The sequence below is a fragment of the Medicago sativa genome, chromosome 4 (genome assembly GCF_051527215.1).
Source record: "Medicago sativa cultivar Bolivia chromosome 4, Bolivia_mono, whole genome shotgun sequence".
Lineage (NCBI taxonomy): Eukaryota > Viridiplantae > Streptophyta > Magnoliopsida > Fabales > Fabaceae > Medicago > Medicago sativa.
The window spans coordinates 19009559-19027365 of NC_140752.1; the positions used below are offsets into that span (position 1 = coordinate 19009559).

Sequence of the window (17807 nt, forward strand, 5' to 3'; positions counted from 1 at the left end):
TAAATGTTTTTTTTCGTTGAAAAAAAAACTAGGTTTGAAGGGGAGAATCTACTTTAAAGGCATAGGCAACAAAAGAAAAAGTGAGTTCTAGTGAAAAATAGAAATACACTGGCTTGTGTCAATACAAAAGGGGAGATTGGTCACTTTAGTCCCTAAGTAGGAAAGGAATCGTCACTTTAGTTTCTGAATGTAGATAAATTGCAAAATAGTTTCTGAATGCAGACTTTGTTAGTCAATTTAGTCACTGAATGCAGACTTCGTTAGTCAATTTAATCCCTGAATGTAGACTCCATTAGTCACTTTAGTCCTTGAAATTGACCAACAGAGTCTACATTCTGGGACTGTTTTGCAATTTCTCTGCATTCAGGGATTAAAGTGACTACTCTTTACCCATTCAGGGACTAAAGTGACTAATTCCCCATACAAAATACTAAAAAAGGGCCACATAGGGCAACTTTTTAGAATGCACAAGGTTCTCGTTGAAGCATCTTGGTTACATGAGTTGTATCCGTTGAATCGTTAAGTGGAGATCTTTTAAATATTTAGGTTTCTCAATTGCTGATAATCCTAAAAAATTATTCTTTTAGAAATTTGTGGTTGATCGAATCTGAGAAAGATTGTCTTCTTGAAAATGTTGTCTTCTTAAAAGATTGTCTTCTTAAATTTGTGGTTAACAAAACTTTATTCTTCAATGATATTTTGTTTCTAAATACAGCTTGCAGAACAGAACACAAACACACCATGTATAGTAGGTCATAGCTGTTAAGACTTTCTTTGTTCAATAGGTTTCTTGAATTGACTGATTCAGTATACGCTCAAATGCATTTACACTATAATTTTTATATTTGCAACATAGTAGATTTACACTATAATTTAACTACATATGCTCATTAATTCCTCATGCTACAGCAACACAAGTATTCTCTGCTGCAGCGTGGATAAAGAGTACACCTGCATTGTTGCATGTAACGGAACACGAGACAATATTGTCTTTGTGTTCCGTTATTTCAAGACGGCCAACAAAAGGTTGGAAAAAGGAAAGGGCGGAGGATAGAGAGTGTCTCAGCCGTTGAATTTGGGTTGCTACCACCGGATGGTGATAAAGAAGGTCCTTTTTGTTGGTTGAAGCAAGCAGAAAACGGAGATCCCATGGAGTCAAATGGATCGTTTGATCACTTGATTTTGGTGCCTTGATTGTGTCGGTGGCGATAACTCGGACGGCACCCATTTATTTATTTCAGGTTATTTTATACGTTGAAGCTTGGATGAACAAATATAAAATATAGTTGTGGTTGTGCGCTTTCATATTCCTACATTATGAGTGCGAAACACTCAATTCATAGAACGATTATATAAGAAACTTGATCAATTAAAAAACTTGATATATAATAAACGAATATAAAAAAGACATGAGAATATTGTTAAGATAACATCATGGCATAAATGTAACTATATTATGTGGTTGCTAGGCTTATTCAAACAAGATAAATGGCTGGTAGGTTGTGGTGAGATATTCCATGATGACTTAAACAAGTGGAAGGGTACGGTTTCTGTCTCTTCAAATATATTTTTATTTATTTTTTAAACAAAAAGTAGGTCTGAAGTGGAAAATATGTACTTTGAAGGCAGAGGCAACAAAAAAAAGTGAGTGTTAGTGAAAAATAGAAATACAGTGGGCTAGTGTCAATAGGAAATATTAAAAAGGGCCAATCAGAGGAAACATTTTAGAATCTTGGTTGAAGCAGTTGTCTCCGTTGAAGCATCTTGGTTAAATGAGTTGTTTGAATTGCTAAGTGGAGGCATTACCTTTTAAATATTGGGTTAATGGTGCTTTAACCCCCTGTAATATAGGCCATTTTCAGGTTTACCCCTGTAAATATTTTTTTTGATTTACCCCCTGTAAAATATTTTTTTTTCAGAATACCCCCCTAATAGGCATACAAAAACGAATTTTTATTTTTATTTTTTACAAAAATTTTGGTTTTTGTTTGGCCTATTAGGGGGTATTCTGGAAAAAAAAAACTTAGTTGTGCAATGAAACATCTAAACATGTATTCTTTGATTGTCTGTTCTTTGAAAAAAAATTAGGTGGATGTTTTATCTTGGTTGATAATTAGTTGTGCAATGACAAACAATTGTTTGGATCATGCAGTTCAGTTCAGTTCTCAAGTTTGGTTTCTCATAGAATGAAAGTGAATGAATGTTTTCATGAATTTAGGATCTTCTCCATTTAGTGTGCAAATGAAAGTAAATGGAGAGCACACTAAATGGAGAAGATCCATTACTTTCATTTAGTGTGCAAATAAAAGTATTAGGATCTTCATTTAGTGTGCTCTCAAAATATTACAAAATAATGATTCAAATAAACGGAGAGCACACTAAATGATCTTCATTTAATCATCAAAATATCATGAAAACATTACGGAGATCAAAGTAAATGAATGTGCAAATGAAAGTAAATGAATGTGCAAATGAAAGTAAATGAAGATCACACTAAATGATATTAGGATCTAAATGATCTCCATTTAGGATCACACTAAATGGTTCAAAATATTACAGAACTGTAATCTTTCGTTAATCATCAAAATATTACAAAAGTCAGCTATCAAAATTCAAATAAACGGTTCAAATACTTAATCCTAAGTCAATCATGATCACAATCAACGTCATTTGTTGCTTGCCATAAAACATGATTAGAATATGACTTAAATCCCAAGTTTTTCAAATTCAGAACTTAATAAAAAAAGATCCTAATACTTCTTAGCCTTTTGACATAAACAAAAAGGATCACAAAGTAGCAAACTACTTGGAAGGGGAGGAATAATATGAGGATGAAGAGGTTGATGGCTTTGCCATAAGCATTGTCTCCAAAATAAAATCAGAAATAGGTGGCTTAATTGGATAAGGAAGCAAAGGAAATAACTTGATAGAAGCGCAAGTCTTCCAATAACTTCTGGGAGATTTCTTGTTCATCAAACAACTTGATGTTCCTTATTATCTATCTGGAACTCTTTTCCAATTCACTTTTAGTCTGAAGTTCCATAAATTTTGAGGAAGTAGAAGGTTTATATTTGGATCCTGCTTTCTCATTGATCAAAGTATCAATGGATCTAAATTGAGTAGGAAAGCTTGGAAAGACAAAAGTGCTAGATTTTAAAAATGGATTTGACATGATTGGGGCAGATGACAATTAAGGTTGACTTTAAAATGGTCTATAAACACGACTACGAGTCTATACAAAATTAAAATTGACTTTAAAAACATATGTTAGTGACACATAAATGACATATATATTTATAATAGAACACCAATTAACATAAAAATTAAAATTTCAAACTCCATAAAAAAAATTAAAAGAAAAACCCACAATTTTTTTTCCCGAGTTGGATACCATCGAAGACTGTGGATCTCACAATTTTGGTGATCTTTGACCATATATGGAAGAAATTGGTTGCGTTTTTAAGATTGTGTTTTTGGATTATTATTGCCATATTTCTTTCTGAATTTTATATATGTATTGTTAGGATGTATCTCACTATCTTCATTGTTAGTCTTGATTTCAAATTGTGGGTGGGGAATGTCCCAACTCTTGCTTTTGATTGTATTATTTTTGGTTTTGAATGAATGAAATTATTTTACTCTAAAAAAAGGTAGAAAAGTAAGTAGACAATATCCTAGTTCCTTCCTAGTTGGTTACTGTATATACCAAACAAATCATAAAACATATATGTTTATGGCTTCAAACATCCAAACTCATGTGAAGTCTTGTTCGTCATTAAAATCACCACCGTCGTCATAGTCACCATCATCTTCACCAACATCCTTACTATCATCATCAAGCACAACCCCAAATAAAATACCTTATTCATCATTAACAGGGACCTAACTAGGATTATTTTAACCTCCACCTAATTCAACATTGCATACACCACTTTGCACATCATTATTAAAAACATCAGATTCCACAATATACATAAAAAGAGAACGTCGTCTATAAAGGAAGAAGAAAATGTCGTCGGCGTAGGTGAGTATGACATGGATTCTTCTATCTTTGGTGAAAGTGGGAGTTTTGTTTCTAAATCGAGAGTGAGATCGAAAAAGAAAAGAGGTTTCTAGATTTTTTTTCCTTTCAAATTTTGTTTAGTTTGAGCTTAAAAAAAAAACAAAGAATAGTTTTTTCAAAAATACTCATGGACTCATAAAATTGTTAGACTCAGGAGTCTATGCGAGTCTGTATGAGTCTACATGAGTCTACCACAAAAATGATTCTATGAGCAAATCCATTCGTTTTACCCTTCTAGACTCGTAAACTCGTACGAGTCTACGAATTTACTCGCGAGTTTGACAACCATACATGACATTTTTAGATTTGGTGATATCTGATATTGTTTGACCATACCAGATAGGTTCCTGATTGGTGCTTATGATCGAGGAATTGAACATAAGCATGATGTTTTCAAAATGGTGAGCTTTAAAACTCACACACACATGTGAGGATCCCAAGTTCAAACTCGTATCGCGACGTTCATCTCAACAATTTTAATATTTGTCAGTTGAGTTAAAACTTCTATACTATTGATTACTATTTCTTGACAATAAATTAAAATCGATCAATTTTAAAAGTATGGCCAAAATCAAGTGTGACCTAAAGTTTTTTTTTTTTAAAAATGACAAATATTAGTAATTAGTTGTTAGATAAACTTTGCTCCCTCGTTTGAGTTCAAATCCAGAACGTCGAGCTCTTTATCTCTTAGCTGAAACCAGTTGAGCTACACAATCTCGAAAGGTGTAACCTAAAGTATTCCTACACCTAACTTGATGACTTCCTAATAAAAAATATATAGATTACTTAGTATTTGTTTGGCAATGCCACATTTTGAGCTTTTGCCTTGTAGCTTATATAGCCTAGAGCTTATAAGCTCGTACGATTAAAAAAATTCGTTTTGTAACTTTTTCTTTTCTTCTCATGAGTTTATAACTTATCATTTTTCTCTCAATTTTAACCTTGTCATCTTACTAGAAATCCAACCATTAATTTTACCAAACACCATAAATTATATCACCTAGTTTATCCGGTATAAGTTAACTTATAAGCTATTCGTCATAGGTTCATCAACTATAATCATATCATATTGACTTTTTCAAAAATAAAATTGACATCATATTGGTTTACTTCTTTTGAAGTTACATTGTACGCTCAGCACGAAGCTAGTTAGTAATCCAAGAGTTAGACCAGCGCATGTTCATTACCATACTATCATGTTCATAATAAGATAAACTGCTTATTAAAAAAAATAAACATAAACTGGGGATCAAAACTTCTTACCATAGTCCCATATATAATGAAAAAAAAAAAAACTAAGACCTGAACAATATTGTACCAAATTGATTTTACACACCTCTCACGTTGCATTAGTTGGACACAGCATTCATGAATTGAGGGTCATTTTCCATTGCCTCCAGAATCTCATGTGGAAGACAAACTTGAAGGTCTATACTACCTTTTTCTATTCCGGCAAACACTGTAACAAGTCCATTTGCTTTATATCCACTACGAACTGCTACAGGCTTTCCCCATCCAAAATCATTACCATAAACATCAAACCATGGAGAACTGCTAATGGATATGAAATTATTTTTTACCATGTTAGCAAGCCTAACAAAATTTGGATTTCTTAACCAAGACTCGTAGTGATTCTTCAACTTCTCATCGGTGTGTGAAGCAATTAACTTGTTCATCTCGCAAGCACCTTTACAAAGTCCACCTTCCTCCAACAACTCCCCAACTTTCATTTTAACCATACAACTTATAATTGCATTTCCAAAATAATTTTCTGGTAATGGTGGAACTAACCTTGGTCCAACTCCTATCACGACTCTATTAAATACTTCTTCTTGTGGATCAAATTGTTTGGAACACATCACCGAGCACCAAAGATGAGTTAAAAGCGCTTGTAGAGAAGATATTTTGATGGTGCCGATCTCTTCATTGATTTTTAATTTCAGCTGCACAATTTTCTCTTTTGTGAAATGAAATACCCTATTTGATAAACAAAGTTTTTCATCATCAAACGACGAAAAACTCAACCCATCAGAGTGATTCTTTTGTTGCTCCAAAGTGAAAGGAAATCGTATTGGCCGTTGAACACCATCCGGAAACCAACGCTCTAGTGTTGGGGGTTTAGATATTTGATGATGACAACAACTACGTGAAATTTCAGCCCATGAATTGATGAAATGCCATAGGGACTTTCCGTCAACGACAACATGGTTAAATGAGCAACCAATGAACATACCGTCAACTAGTTCCGTTACTTGAACCGCCAACAATGGTTTTGATGTGCCTTCGTAGCTTCTAACTTTGTTTAAAACAAAAAATGAATCGACAATTGGAGGTACATAGGTGGGTTCTAGGATGTCAGCAACACAAGTATTCTCAGCTGCAGCATGGATAAAGAGTACACCTGCATTGTTGCATATAACGGAACACGAGACAGTGTTGTCTGAGTGTTCCGTTATTTTGAGACGGCCAGCAAGAGGTTGGAAAAAGGTAAGAGCAGAGGACAGAGAGTGTCTCAGCCGTTGGATTTGGTTAGCTTCAACTGGATGGTGATAAAGAAGACCCTTTTTATTGGTTGAAGCAAGTAGAAATCGGAGATCCCATGGAGTCAAATCAATAGTTTGATCACTTGATTTTGGTGCCTTGATTGTATCAGTGGAGAGAACTCGTACGGTTCCCATTTTTTTCTTGAGCAATATTTCTATTCTATTATTTGAGGTTGATTTTTTGAGGTTGATTTGCTCAATTGATCACAAAATCATGATATTTATTTTGTTGCGAAGTGAAATCACCCAAATCATTGAAATAAAGCTGAAAAATTTCTATTTGAACGATCATTTGTCCATGTGTATAACAATTTCTAGAACAACTATAAATTTATAACCTTTAAAAAAAAAAACTATAAATTTATCAATTGATATCTTTTTTTGGTGGTAGACGGGATACATTGTCTATACCAACTGAGACAATAAAATGATAAAATAAAAAAATAATTTAAATATGATAAAAAAAATTATCGCAAAAGTTATACAAAATGATCATCCAGATATCATTTCTCAAAAAAGTTCAATCACACAAATAGAAAAATATTATTATCTCCACCTATCGTTATCTCCACCTGATTTCCTTATCTCCACGTACAGTCGCATGTTGTTTATCACATAAAAACAAAATGTTGTTTAATTCGATGAGATCATGAACAAATTGGAATTCTGCTATTTACCCAGCAGTTTTCGCTCATTCCCAACTGAAAAGATCATACTCCTGCGTGAGTTAACTTACGCTAGTGTAAAATTTGTGTGAGTTAAAATTTCTTCTTCCCTTTCTTCGGTAACAATTTTTAATTTTTATTCTTGGTTTGGTGTCACTTATTCTTTGTGCGCTTTTGTTTAATAATTAGGCTAAAGTGCAACTTTGACCCCCTATCTTTCAAAAAGTTGCGATTTTGGCCCCCTAAGTTTAAAAACTACAATTTTGATCCCCTATGTTTTAGTCCCTTTGCATATTTGGTCCTTTTGGTCAATTTTGACCAGGTCAACGCATACGTGGCATGCCACGTGTGTAATTAATTAATTAAAAAAATAAAAAATCGAAAAAATAAATTTTTAAATTAAATAAATGAAAAAAATAATAAAAAAATATTAAAAAATTCTGGAAAAATAAAAAATAATAAAAAAATATTAAAAAATTTTGGAAAAAAGAAAAATAATGAAAAAATAAAAAAATTTAAAAAACGAAAAAATATTACAAAAAAATGAAATAAATTCTTGAAAAATAAAAATATTAATAAAAATGATTAAAAAAACGAAAAAATTTTCACAAAAATTCATGGACAATTCCAAGAATCACTTATTCGAAAAAGTAATGTCATGGAAACATTTATTTCCCTAAAGAAGAAATATGTACCAAATTTGTGGCCAAGTTGTATTCTCGTCGGTGTTTTTGTGTATACTTTTTTCGTTTCCTTGCGCCTTTAGAATGTCAAATTTTCAACATTAGAAAATTCTGTAAAAGATTCTGGAAAAAATTTGAAAAAAAATATTCAAAAAAAATAATATCAAATTTTCCAGATTTTTTTAAAAAAATTCCGTATTTTTTTTTAAAAAAATCTGGAAAATTTGATATTATTTTTTTCGAATTTTTTCATTATTTTTTATTATTATTTTTTTCATTTATTTAATTTAAAAATTGATTTTCTGGATTTTTTTTCATTTATTTAATTTAAAATCTGGAAAATTTTTAAAATTTGTTTATTTTTTAATTCGAAAAAATAAAAAAAAATTCCGTATTTTTTTTAAATTTTTTAAAAAATCTGGAAAATTTGACATTATTTTTTTCGAATTTTTTCATTATTTTTTAATTTTTTTTATTATTTTTTTCATTTATTTAATTTAAAAATTGATTTTTTGGATTTTTTTCATTTATTTAATTTAAAATCTGGAAAATTTTTAAAATTTGTTTATTTTTTCATTTTTCCAGAATTTTTTAATATTTTTTTATTATTTTTTTTCATTCATTTAATTTAAAAATTGATTTTTTCGATTTTTTATTTTTTTAATTAATTAATTACACACGTGGCATGCCACGTATGCGTTGACCTGGTCAAAATTGACCAAAAGGACCAAATATGCAAATGGGCTAAAACATAGGGGACCAAAATTGTAGTTTTCAAACTTAGGGGGCCAAAATCGCAACTTTTTGAAAGATAGGGGGTCAAAGTTGCACTTTAGCTTAATAATTAATGTTGCAACTTTTCGATCATATCATTCCTTATGCTATGATCAAGAGCATCTTTCTCAAATGCTCCTCAAAGTAGCGAACAAATCTTGTAATTATGAGTTAATTTGGTTTGATTAAAAAAAAAAAATGGCACCAAAGTTTCATTCTTATAGCTTATAGCTTATAAGCTCATATGATTAAAAATAAATTTGTTTTATAACATTTTTTTTTATGAGTTTATAACTTATTTTGATAAGCTAATTCAATTAGTTTATATTTTGTCGTTTTTTCTCTCAATTTTAACCCTGTCATCTTACTAAAAATCCAACTACTAATTTTACCAAACACCGTAATTACCACTAATAATTTTACCAAATCCCGTAAATTATCTTAGCTAATTTGTCCACTATAAGTTAGCTTATAAGCTATTCGTCATAGGTTCTTCACTTTTAAGATATTTTTAGTGGCTATCCACTATTATTATTATTTTATCAAACAAATCTTAATCATATCATTTTGACTCTTTCAAAAATAAAATTGACATCATATATTGATTAGTTGGTTTACTTTTTTTGAAGTCACATTGTACATTCAACACGAAGCTAGTAACCCAAGAGTTAGCCACCGTATGTTCATCACCATACTGTAGTGTTTCCAAACATGATGTTAGACGCCGCCGACCTAATTTGATGTTCATAATAAGATAAACTGCTTATTAAAAAAAATAAACATAAACTGGGGATCAAAACTTCTTACCATTGTCCATAGATAATGAAAGAAAAAAAAAACTAAGAACTGAACAATATTGTAGCAAACTGCTTTTACACGCCTCTCACGTTGCATAGTTGGACACTATGAAGCATGGACACTCCTCGGATGAACCGTATTCCGGTGTCGGACACGACACGCCACCGACACATATAATTACACTGAAATATGCGATTTTCTAGAATTATTAGCGGTGACAGTGTGTCAGTATCCGTGTCGTGTCCAGTGTCCATAAATGTGCTTCATAGGTTAGACACAACATTCATGAATTGAGGGTCATTTTCCATTGCCTCCAGAATCTCATGTGGAAGACAAACTTGAAGGTCTATACTACCTTTTTCTATTCCGGCAAACACTGTAACAAGTCCATTTGCTTTATATCCACTACGAACTGCTACAGGCTTTCCCCATCCAAAATCATTACCATAAACATCAAACCATGGAGAACTGCTAATGGATATGAAATTATTTTTTACCATGTTAGCAAGCCTAACAAAATTTGGATTTCTTAACCAAGACTCGTAGTGATTCTTCAACTTCTCATCGGTGTGTGAAGCGATTAACTTGTTCATCTCGCAAGCACCTTTACAAAGTCCACCTTCCTCCAACAGCTCCCCAACTTTCATTTTAACCATACAACCTTGGTCCAACTCCTATCATGAATCTATTAAATACTTCTTGTAGATCAAATTGTTTGGAACGCATCACCAAGCACCAAAGGTGAGTTAAAAGTGCTTGTAGAGAAGATATTTTGATGGCACCGATCTCTTCGTTGATTTTCGATTTCAGCTGTACAATTTTCTCTTTTGTGAAATGAAATATCCTATTTGATAAACAAAGTTTTTCATCATCTAATGACGAAAAACTCAACCCATCAGAGTGATTCTTTTGTTGCTCCAAAGTGAAAGGAAATCGTATTGGCCGTTGAACACCATTTGGAAACCAATGCTCTAGTGTTGGGGGTTTAGATATTTGATGATGACAACAACTACGTGATATTTCGGCCCATGAATTGATGAAATGCCACACAGACTTTCCGTCAACGACAACATGGTTAAATGAACAACCAATGAAAATACCGTCAACTAGCTCCGTTACTTGAACCGCCAACAATGGTTTTGATGTGCCTTCGTAGCTTCTAACCTCAGTTAAAGCGAAAAATGAATCAACAATTGGAGGTACATAGGTAGGTTCTAGGATGTCAGCAACACAAGTATTCTCAGCTGCAGCATGGATAAAGAGAACACCTGCATTGTTGCATATAACAGAATACGAGACGGTGTTGTCATTGTGTTCCGTTATTTTGAGACGGCCGGCAAGAGGTTGGAAAAAGGCAAGGGCAGAGGACAGAGAGTGGCTCAGCCGTTGGATTTGGTCAGCTTCAACTGGATGGTGATAAAGAAGACCACTTTTGTTGGTTGAAAGAAGTAGAAACTGGAGATCCCATGGAGTCAAATCAATAGTTTGATCACTTGATTTTGGTGCCTTGATTGTATCAGTGGACAGAACTCGTACGGTTCCCATTTTTTTCTTGAGCAATATTTCTATCTATACTTTGAGGTTGATTTGCTCACTTGGATGGACATATTTGGATTTGTGGCTGTGCGCTTATATAAAGAAACTCAATTGATCACAAAATCATGATATTTTTGTTCCGAAGTGGTATACCACACATTCACCCAATCATTGAAATAAAGCTGAAAAATCATGATATTTGTCTATGTGTATAACAATTTCTAGAACAACTGTAAATTTACAAGTTGGTATTTTTTTTGTGGTGGCTGGTGTTTCAACCCGAGACTTTACATATATTATATTCCCTCTGTGTCACAATATTAGTTGTTTAAGGTTTGTGCACGATTATTAAGAAAATAATTAATTGTGTTGATTTCAATGGTAAAATTTAGCTTCTGTAACCAAAAAAAAATTTCAATGGTAAAATTAGTTGTATTTACTAAAATATCCTTATTAATTGTAGTGGAAAAAATAAGGGTATAATAGTGGAAAAAAATAATAAATTCTGCATTAATAGAAGAAAAAGATAGAGAACGATAAAAACTACAAACGTTAACAACACCAAGTCATATCAACCTTTTCGAGTGAAGCTTGAAAATTGTATCAAGCGAAATTTTCAAATAACTTTTAAATTAACCTTCTCTCTCATGCTTTAATTGTGTTTACATTTCTTTCTCTCTCTCTCTCTCTCTCTCTCGCTTTCTCTCTTTACTGTTTTTGTTCAATAAGAAGAGGGAATGAGATTGAGTCAAAAAAATTTCCAAAAAAAAAAAAAAAATTCTCTAAAAAATTGTCACAAAATGATTGACAAATATCATTATTCTTTTATTAAAGCACTGCAATTGATATTACTAGTTGTTCTTACAAATGACATATTTGAGCTAGCAGGGGAGTAGTTGATGATTTGTCCAAATGTAATGAAACATGGCTATATTATAGATGCTTGTGAAGTTTTCTTTTAAGAGAGAAAAATAACTTTCTTAACGAGAAGAACAAATAATATACCCTAAAATCATAGAGAAGTTTAAGGGGTACTCGACAAACAAATAAATAGATCACAAAACCCTAAAAATTAAGACTAATAAGAGGACCAGAAAACCACTGATAAAACATACACACTAGTGCAAAAATCACTTTTTAAGTCAAAGATTTTAAATGGGTGGATATCCACCTGATTTAAAAACTCAATTCAGGGGCACGGTTGTAAATAAGAGTCAAACTCAAAATGGTGATAATGATAATAAATCGGTCCACATGATTTAATTTATTGAAATTAAAATTAAAATAAATATAGCATCAAACTTAACCAAACAACTAGATCTACACCCTTCTTCCAACAAAAAAAAAAACTAGATCTAGATCCTCTTCCAAACCCAAACGCGAGCTGCTCGTCTCTGTGAAACCTTCACGGGAAATCCGCGATGCTCGTTCTACCTCTTCTCCAACTCATCGGAATTGTAGCTACTTTATCCAGCTCCGAACTCTTCTCCAACGAAGGCTTCTACCTCAACCTCTTACGGGAAGTTTGGTAAAGTTTCTGCTCAGAGAGATCCATCTCCGGCGGGGAAGATGAAGAGATCTTCATCACCTGTACCATCGAAATGTGTGGTTCCGAGTTTGGTTTCTGCTCGAGAGGAGAATCGGAAGGTTTCACGGGAAGCAGCTATCATTGTTCCGTCGAGGTATAGACAGCCGTCTCCGAGGGCAAGGAAGCAGCCTTTGCCAAATCCTAGAAGCAGCCGGCAGAAACACTAGAAGGAGAAGAAGATGCCGACTGGTCATGGTTTGAGATCTCGCACGAGAGATTCTTTCTCTCGTCCATTCAGGAAGAAGGGTACAATCGCTCTTGCCACTTACCTCAGAACCTATCACATCGGCGATTATGTCGATATCAGAGTTAATGGTGCCGTTCATAAGGGTATGCCACACAAGTTCTACCATTGGTGCTATTGGTGTTGAGGTTAACAAACAAGTAAGATTCTCATCAAATCTCATTTCCGAATTTTAGTTCTGTGGTTTTCTTTGCAAATGTTCTCAATCCCTGTTTAGAGTTTTGTACATTTGAAATTTAAGCCGTTTCTTATTGATTTATTGTATTTTAGGGTTTATGATTTTCTATGCGGATCTGTGTGTTTTGTACTTGTTTAATTACATTTTGGTTCAATAATGTTTATTATTGTTCTTTTCATAATTTTAGTGATAGTTTGGTATTATGTTTGTATTGTTTTATTTTCTTGTTATTTAACTTAATGATACTTGATTTCAGTTTTGATGAGTATATTGTATTATATTATTTTTATTTCAAATGAATTATGTAAGTATTTGAATTTTGTAAATATACATGTGGAATTTATGTTGTTTCATTTTGTGCAATTTAGTAGTTCACTGGGTATGATTTTTTATGCTAATTTGTGTAATGTGTACTTTTCATGTATAAGTTAGAGAATCTTTTGTTTTGTTTAATTCATCCTGTGTATGAAGCATCCGTTTGATCAATGTAATTATATGTTGTTATTTATCTGGTTCATTTCGTAGTGTTTGCAAGAGAGTTTATCCGGTTCTTGCTCTGCATGATTTTTAGTATATTGAAATATTGCTATTTGTGGTTCAGGTGAGGAACAAGATTCTCAGGAAGAGAATCCATGTTCGAGTGGAGCATGTTGTGCCATCTAGGTGCACCGAGGAGTTTCGTTTGAGGAAGAAGGTTGTCTGGGGGAATCAAGTTTTCGCCGGCTGTTGGAGATTCCACTGCAAAGAAGAAGATGGTAGCTGGGATTTCTAAGATTTCTGATATGTTGGCTGGGTCCGCCAAGACCGCGAGGAAGAATTGGGATGAACAAAATGTTGAAGGCCAACCTAAAGATATGAGTGTTGGTTCTAAAACTAGGGTTGATTCTCAATCAATCTTGAGAACTCAGGTAAATAAACATCAAATTTAAATGTTAATTTTTTTTTTTATATATATGGCATGAATTAATTAATGAATGCTTAATTGAAATTCAAATCAGAAATTATGAATTTAGATGGAGCTAAGAATGGAAAGTTTCAACATATTTAGTGTGATTTGTATTGAAGTCATTCTGATTTTTTTTTGTCAGGTTGCAATGTCAAGGAGATTGAGTGATGTGAAAAGCCGAAAATCAGATGACAATGATTCTTCTTCTGTGGATGAGAATACTATAGACTCTTCTCCTCAAAGTTGTTTGGAGGTAGAGAAATCCAAGTTTGCAGCTATTTGTGGCATTACAATTCATGAATAGAAATGGACTGATGGAAGTGTTCCTCTTGATGCTGTGTTTGGCAAACTTTCAAGGCTTGGAAAGGTATTAATTTTGGAAATTTAACATTGATTTGTAGTGGTCATATAATATGGAAATGCACAAGTATGATATAAACAGATTGTGCCACCACTAAAAATTGCAATCTGTATCTGACTCTCACTTTTCTTATAGTACAAAAATGCATGCAGTGTGATTGATTGTTTATGCATTAGAAATGATAGGTTTGTAGATGATAGCCTGGCTGGTTTCTTGTAACCTTGGATTGACCATTATTTTACTGTTTTTCTTCTTTTTGATTTGAAGGCAAATTTGATTAAAGGTTTTTATTTATTTATTGTGAACTGAATCCAGGATGCAATGGAAAGGAAAGCTCTTGCTTCTGCAGCTGCTGCTGCAGCATTAGAAGAGGCTAATGCCACTGAATGTATAATAAGAAATTTAAGGTAACGATTTCCTTTGACCTGGTTTTAAATATTGGAACTGCGTCTTTTATATACCAAAGTTAAGTCCATTGGCATTGTTTTCATTGTATTTAAACTTCAACTGAATGGTCCATTTTCTAATGGCTGACATGAATTTTACTTTTTTTTAATGTTCTTTCTGCATGCTTCAGCATGTTGTCAGACCTTTGCTCTGTTTTCAGACCTTTAAATATGTTATTTCAAGCATATAGTGAATATTCTAAGCATGAATGCTTATTTCTAAAATGGATTCTTGTATTATCTTATCTGATATTTATCACCAAGTCACAAATTTGAGTCAGATTTTTGAATAAGATGCAAATCACACATGGAGCTGAGTTCATGGTTGTTTGGTCAATTGCACTTCAATTATAATAATGGATATGTTGATGATTTAAAAGTTGGTTTTATGAAGTGTAATTGCAATGTTTGAGTATGTGACAAACTGCAGGTAGATACTCATGATCATGATGATCTTTCATATGGAGTGGCCATGAAATTATTTATCTGACGGTGTGGCTTTCTCCAGGTATGGATGTGATTGAATTGATGTATGCATACCTGATTTAGTTACTATTTACAATGTCCAAGTTCTGTATAACCATGGTTTTGTGCATTTGTCTATGCAGAAGATAGCTCTTGCATATAGTGTTGTATCTTTAATGTAGATATGTTTACCACTAAGATTATACCTACAACCTGTTACCCCTCTCTATCCCTCTCCTTTTCTCTGCTATTATCTCAAACACATAAATTATATTCATGTATTAATTTTTTAGTAAGATAATCAATTCTTGTATGATTAGTACTCTTTGATTGTGAACAAATAGTAGTCATGGTACATGTTAAAAATATTACTACTCTTGGTTAAGAGGATATAATTTGTTCATCCTACTTGTAAGTTATAAACCAAGAGCATTCTAAAAAATAAGTAACTTACACTAGTACAAAAATCACTTATTAAATCATACATTTGTTCATCCTACTTGAAGGTCGTGGGGGAGTTTTAGATTTCAATACATGTGCTGAACAATTACTCTATGAAATTGGGGACCCCAATGCTTATGTGACTCCTGATGTAGTAAGTTAGATTGTTTGTTATGAAGCACCAAACATTGATGATTTATGACTAAAGGGTAAAATATAAAAAAATAGAACTCTTATTATTTTTAAATTTATTTGATTCTACTGCCTGACAAGAGATACTACTATACTATCCAGCTTACTTCCAATTAATAATATATTATTCATTTGCTTTATTAGGTTAGATCATGGATGGAAGAAATATTTCCCGGTCTTCATCAATCCATAATATTCATTCACTTCATTTAATATTTCCTTGATATTAATTTTTTTATCTCCATTTATTGGTATCTAGATTAATCGGAAACATGCAGGAGAGCTTGTTGATGAAACACAGGTGAACATCGCATTGAATTTCTACTAGGAGATTGTAGAAAGTACAAAAAAATATGATCCGATACACTGCAGAAACAATGATTAAGGAGAATGAAACATTCAATTTTATGTCGAGTATGTCAAGGCTTCAAATTGGATAGCATGTTTTAGTATCTTTATATTGAATGTATTTGGCTAAGAATGGCCAAGGTCTTGCCATGCACTCTTCTCATTGGTGGTCTTCACCTCCTTCCTTTCTTCCCCAAATCTTGTATAGGGATAGTTTAGGTCTTTCTTTTACTAGAACCTCTATGTCAGTAACTATGCTTTGAAACAATGTTAAGTTGCTTTTGTTTGGTTTTATATATTGTAACTTTGGATTTGTTTGATATTGTAACAATGACAGGTTTGATATGAAATTTGATTATATGATATTTCATATTAGTGGCTATGTTCATGAATTTTTTTATTATTATATTAAATTCAGTACCATAATTGTGTTTTAAAAAAATTTAAAACACATAGATTTTAAATGGGGTGAACCGATTTAAAATATCAGATTTTTGACTCTTGTTAACCTTTTTTAAATGGGTTCATCCGATGTAAATTAAAAGATTTAAGATCGGTTCAACAGATTTAAATTAAACGATTTTAAATCGGGTAAAGGGGGCTGACTTAAAATCAAATTCACTTTTTAAATCGGCCACCTATAAATCAGATGTTCACCCGATTTAAAATGTCATATTCACCCGATTTAAAAAGTGTTTTCTGCACTAGTGACAAGGCCCCACTTTCTCTCTAGCGAGAATCCACCTCTAAGAGGTGACTTTGATTGCATCAACAATTTCCTCTACCCTCTAACTCTTAGCAGAGAAAATAATACATGTTCTGGATCAGCCAAAAGCATAGTTTGTCGTCAATAAGAGCACGCTTTTGTAAAGGCCCAAGTGAGCAAGATGACACCTCATAATATGACAGTTGTACTTATGTTTTCAAGTTTTATTTTGCAATTTGAGAACTTTCTAGAGGTTTTAGAGTGAGTTACTCATGGTCTGGGGAAAGTTTTGTAATGTTTTAATTTGAGTCATTGTAATTCACTTTCTTCCCTAACCAGACAACTTCATAGGCGTTTTGAGTCCTTTTTAGTATAAATTATTTAATTCTGCAAAGCAAGACATCTCGTGAAAGTTATGGAAGCTAGATGATAAAGCACAATGAAGATTTCAAGACAAAACAACTTAGAGAAATTTTGTCTCAAGTCCCAAACTTATATCAAGGATGGGAATCACATGAAGAACCAAGTAAACAAGGGATTTTGCCTCTGGTCCATGCGCCCCACACATAAACCCATGTGCCTGATAAGTACCAAATTACATTTATTTTCTATAGAACTTATCAATGTATTTTGCAAGTAATATAATATAAAAACCCTCAATTATATGTAAATATAGTTTATATAACAAATTATACCATAATGTTATTATGTTATATTTCCCACACCTTGTAGTAGGTTTTGGACATGATTACACTGGGACGAAGCATTGCGATGCAAGTACACTCGATGGAAGCCAAGCCAAAGCATATCAAAGGCATTTGGGAAAAACC

The 17807-nt window shown here is 32.6% G+C and overlaps 3 protein-coding genes and 1 pseudogene across 5 annotated transcripts; 1 reads left to right on the top strand and 3 right to left on the bottom strand.

Moving 5' to 3' along the window:
* Positions 1-898: 898 nt before the first annotated feature.
* LOC146926961 (putative acetyltransferase At3g50280) lies at positions 899-1228 on the bottom strand. Its single transcript, XM_085706999.1, has one exon. It carries the CDS (start codon positions 1226-1228, stop codon positions 899-901), a length of 330 nt encoding a protein of 109 aa, XP_085563125.1.
* A 3984-nt stretch (positions 1229-5212) lies between these two features.
* LOC146926962 (uncharacterized) lies at positions 5213-6809 on the bottom strand. The gene has a single exon (XM_085700397.1). The coding sequence runs from the start codon at positions 6739-6741 to the stop codon at positions 5413-5415; it is 1329 nt and encodes a 442-aa protein (XP_085556523.1). The 5' UTR covers positions 6742-6809; the 3' UTR covers positions 5213-5412.
* A 2706-nt stretch (positions 6810-9515) lies between these two features.
* LOC146926963 (putative acetyltransferase At3g50280) lies at positions 9516-11169 on the bottom strand (annotated as a pseudogene).
* A 1009-nt stretch (positions 11170-12178) lies between these two features.
* On the top strand, positions 12179-16646 carry LOC146926964 (protein CORTICAL MICROTUBULE DISORDERING 3-like). 3 transcript variants are annotated; one of them, XM_085700400.1, is made up of 6 exons: positions 12179-13034; positions 13674-13980; positions 14161-14385; positions 14695-14786; positions 15256-15333; positions 16183-16646. In XM_085700400.1, the coding sequence occupies exons 2-3, from the start codon at positions 13825-13827 to the stop codon at positions 14320-14322; spliced, it is 318 nt and encodes a 105-aa protein (XP_085556526.1). In that variant the 5' UTR covers positions 12179-13034; positions 13674-13824; the 3' UTR covers positions 14323-14385; positions 14695-14786; positions 15256-15333; positions 16183-16646. The 3 variants fall into 3 exon arrangements, with proteins under 3 accessions (XP_085556526.1, XP_085556525.1, XP_085556524.1); XM_085700399.1 differs by having other exon boundaries at positions 12185-13034; positions 14161-14271; positions 16068-16646; XM_085700398.1 differs by having other exon boundaries at positions 12185-13034; positions 14161-14271.
* The last annotated feature ends 1161 nt before the right edge of the window (positions 16647-17807 follow it).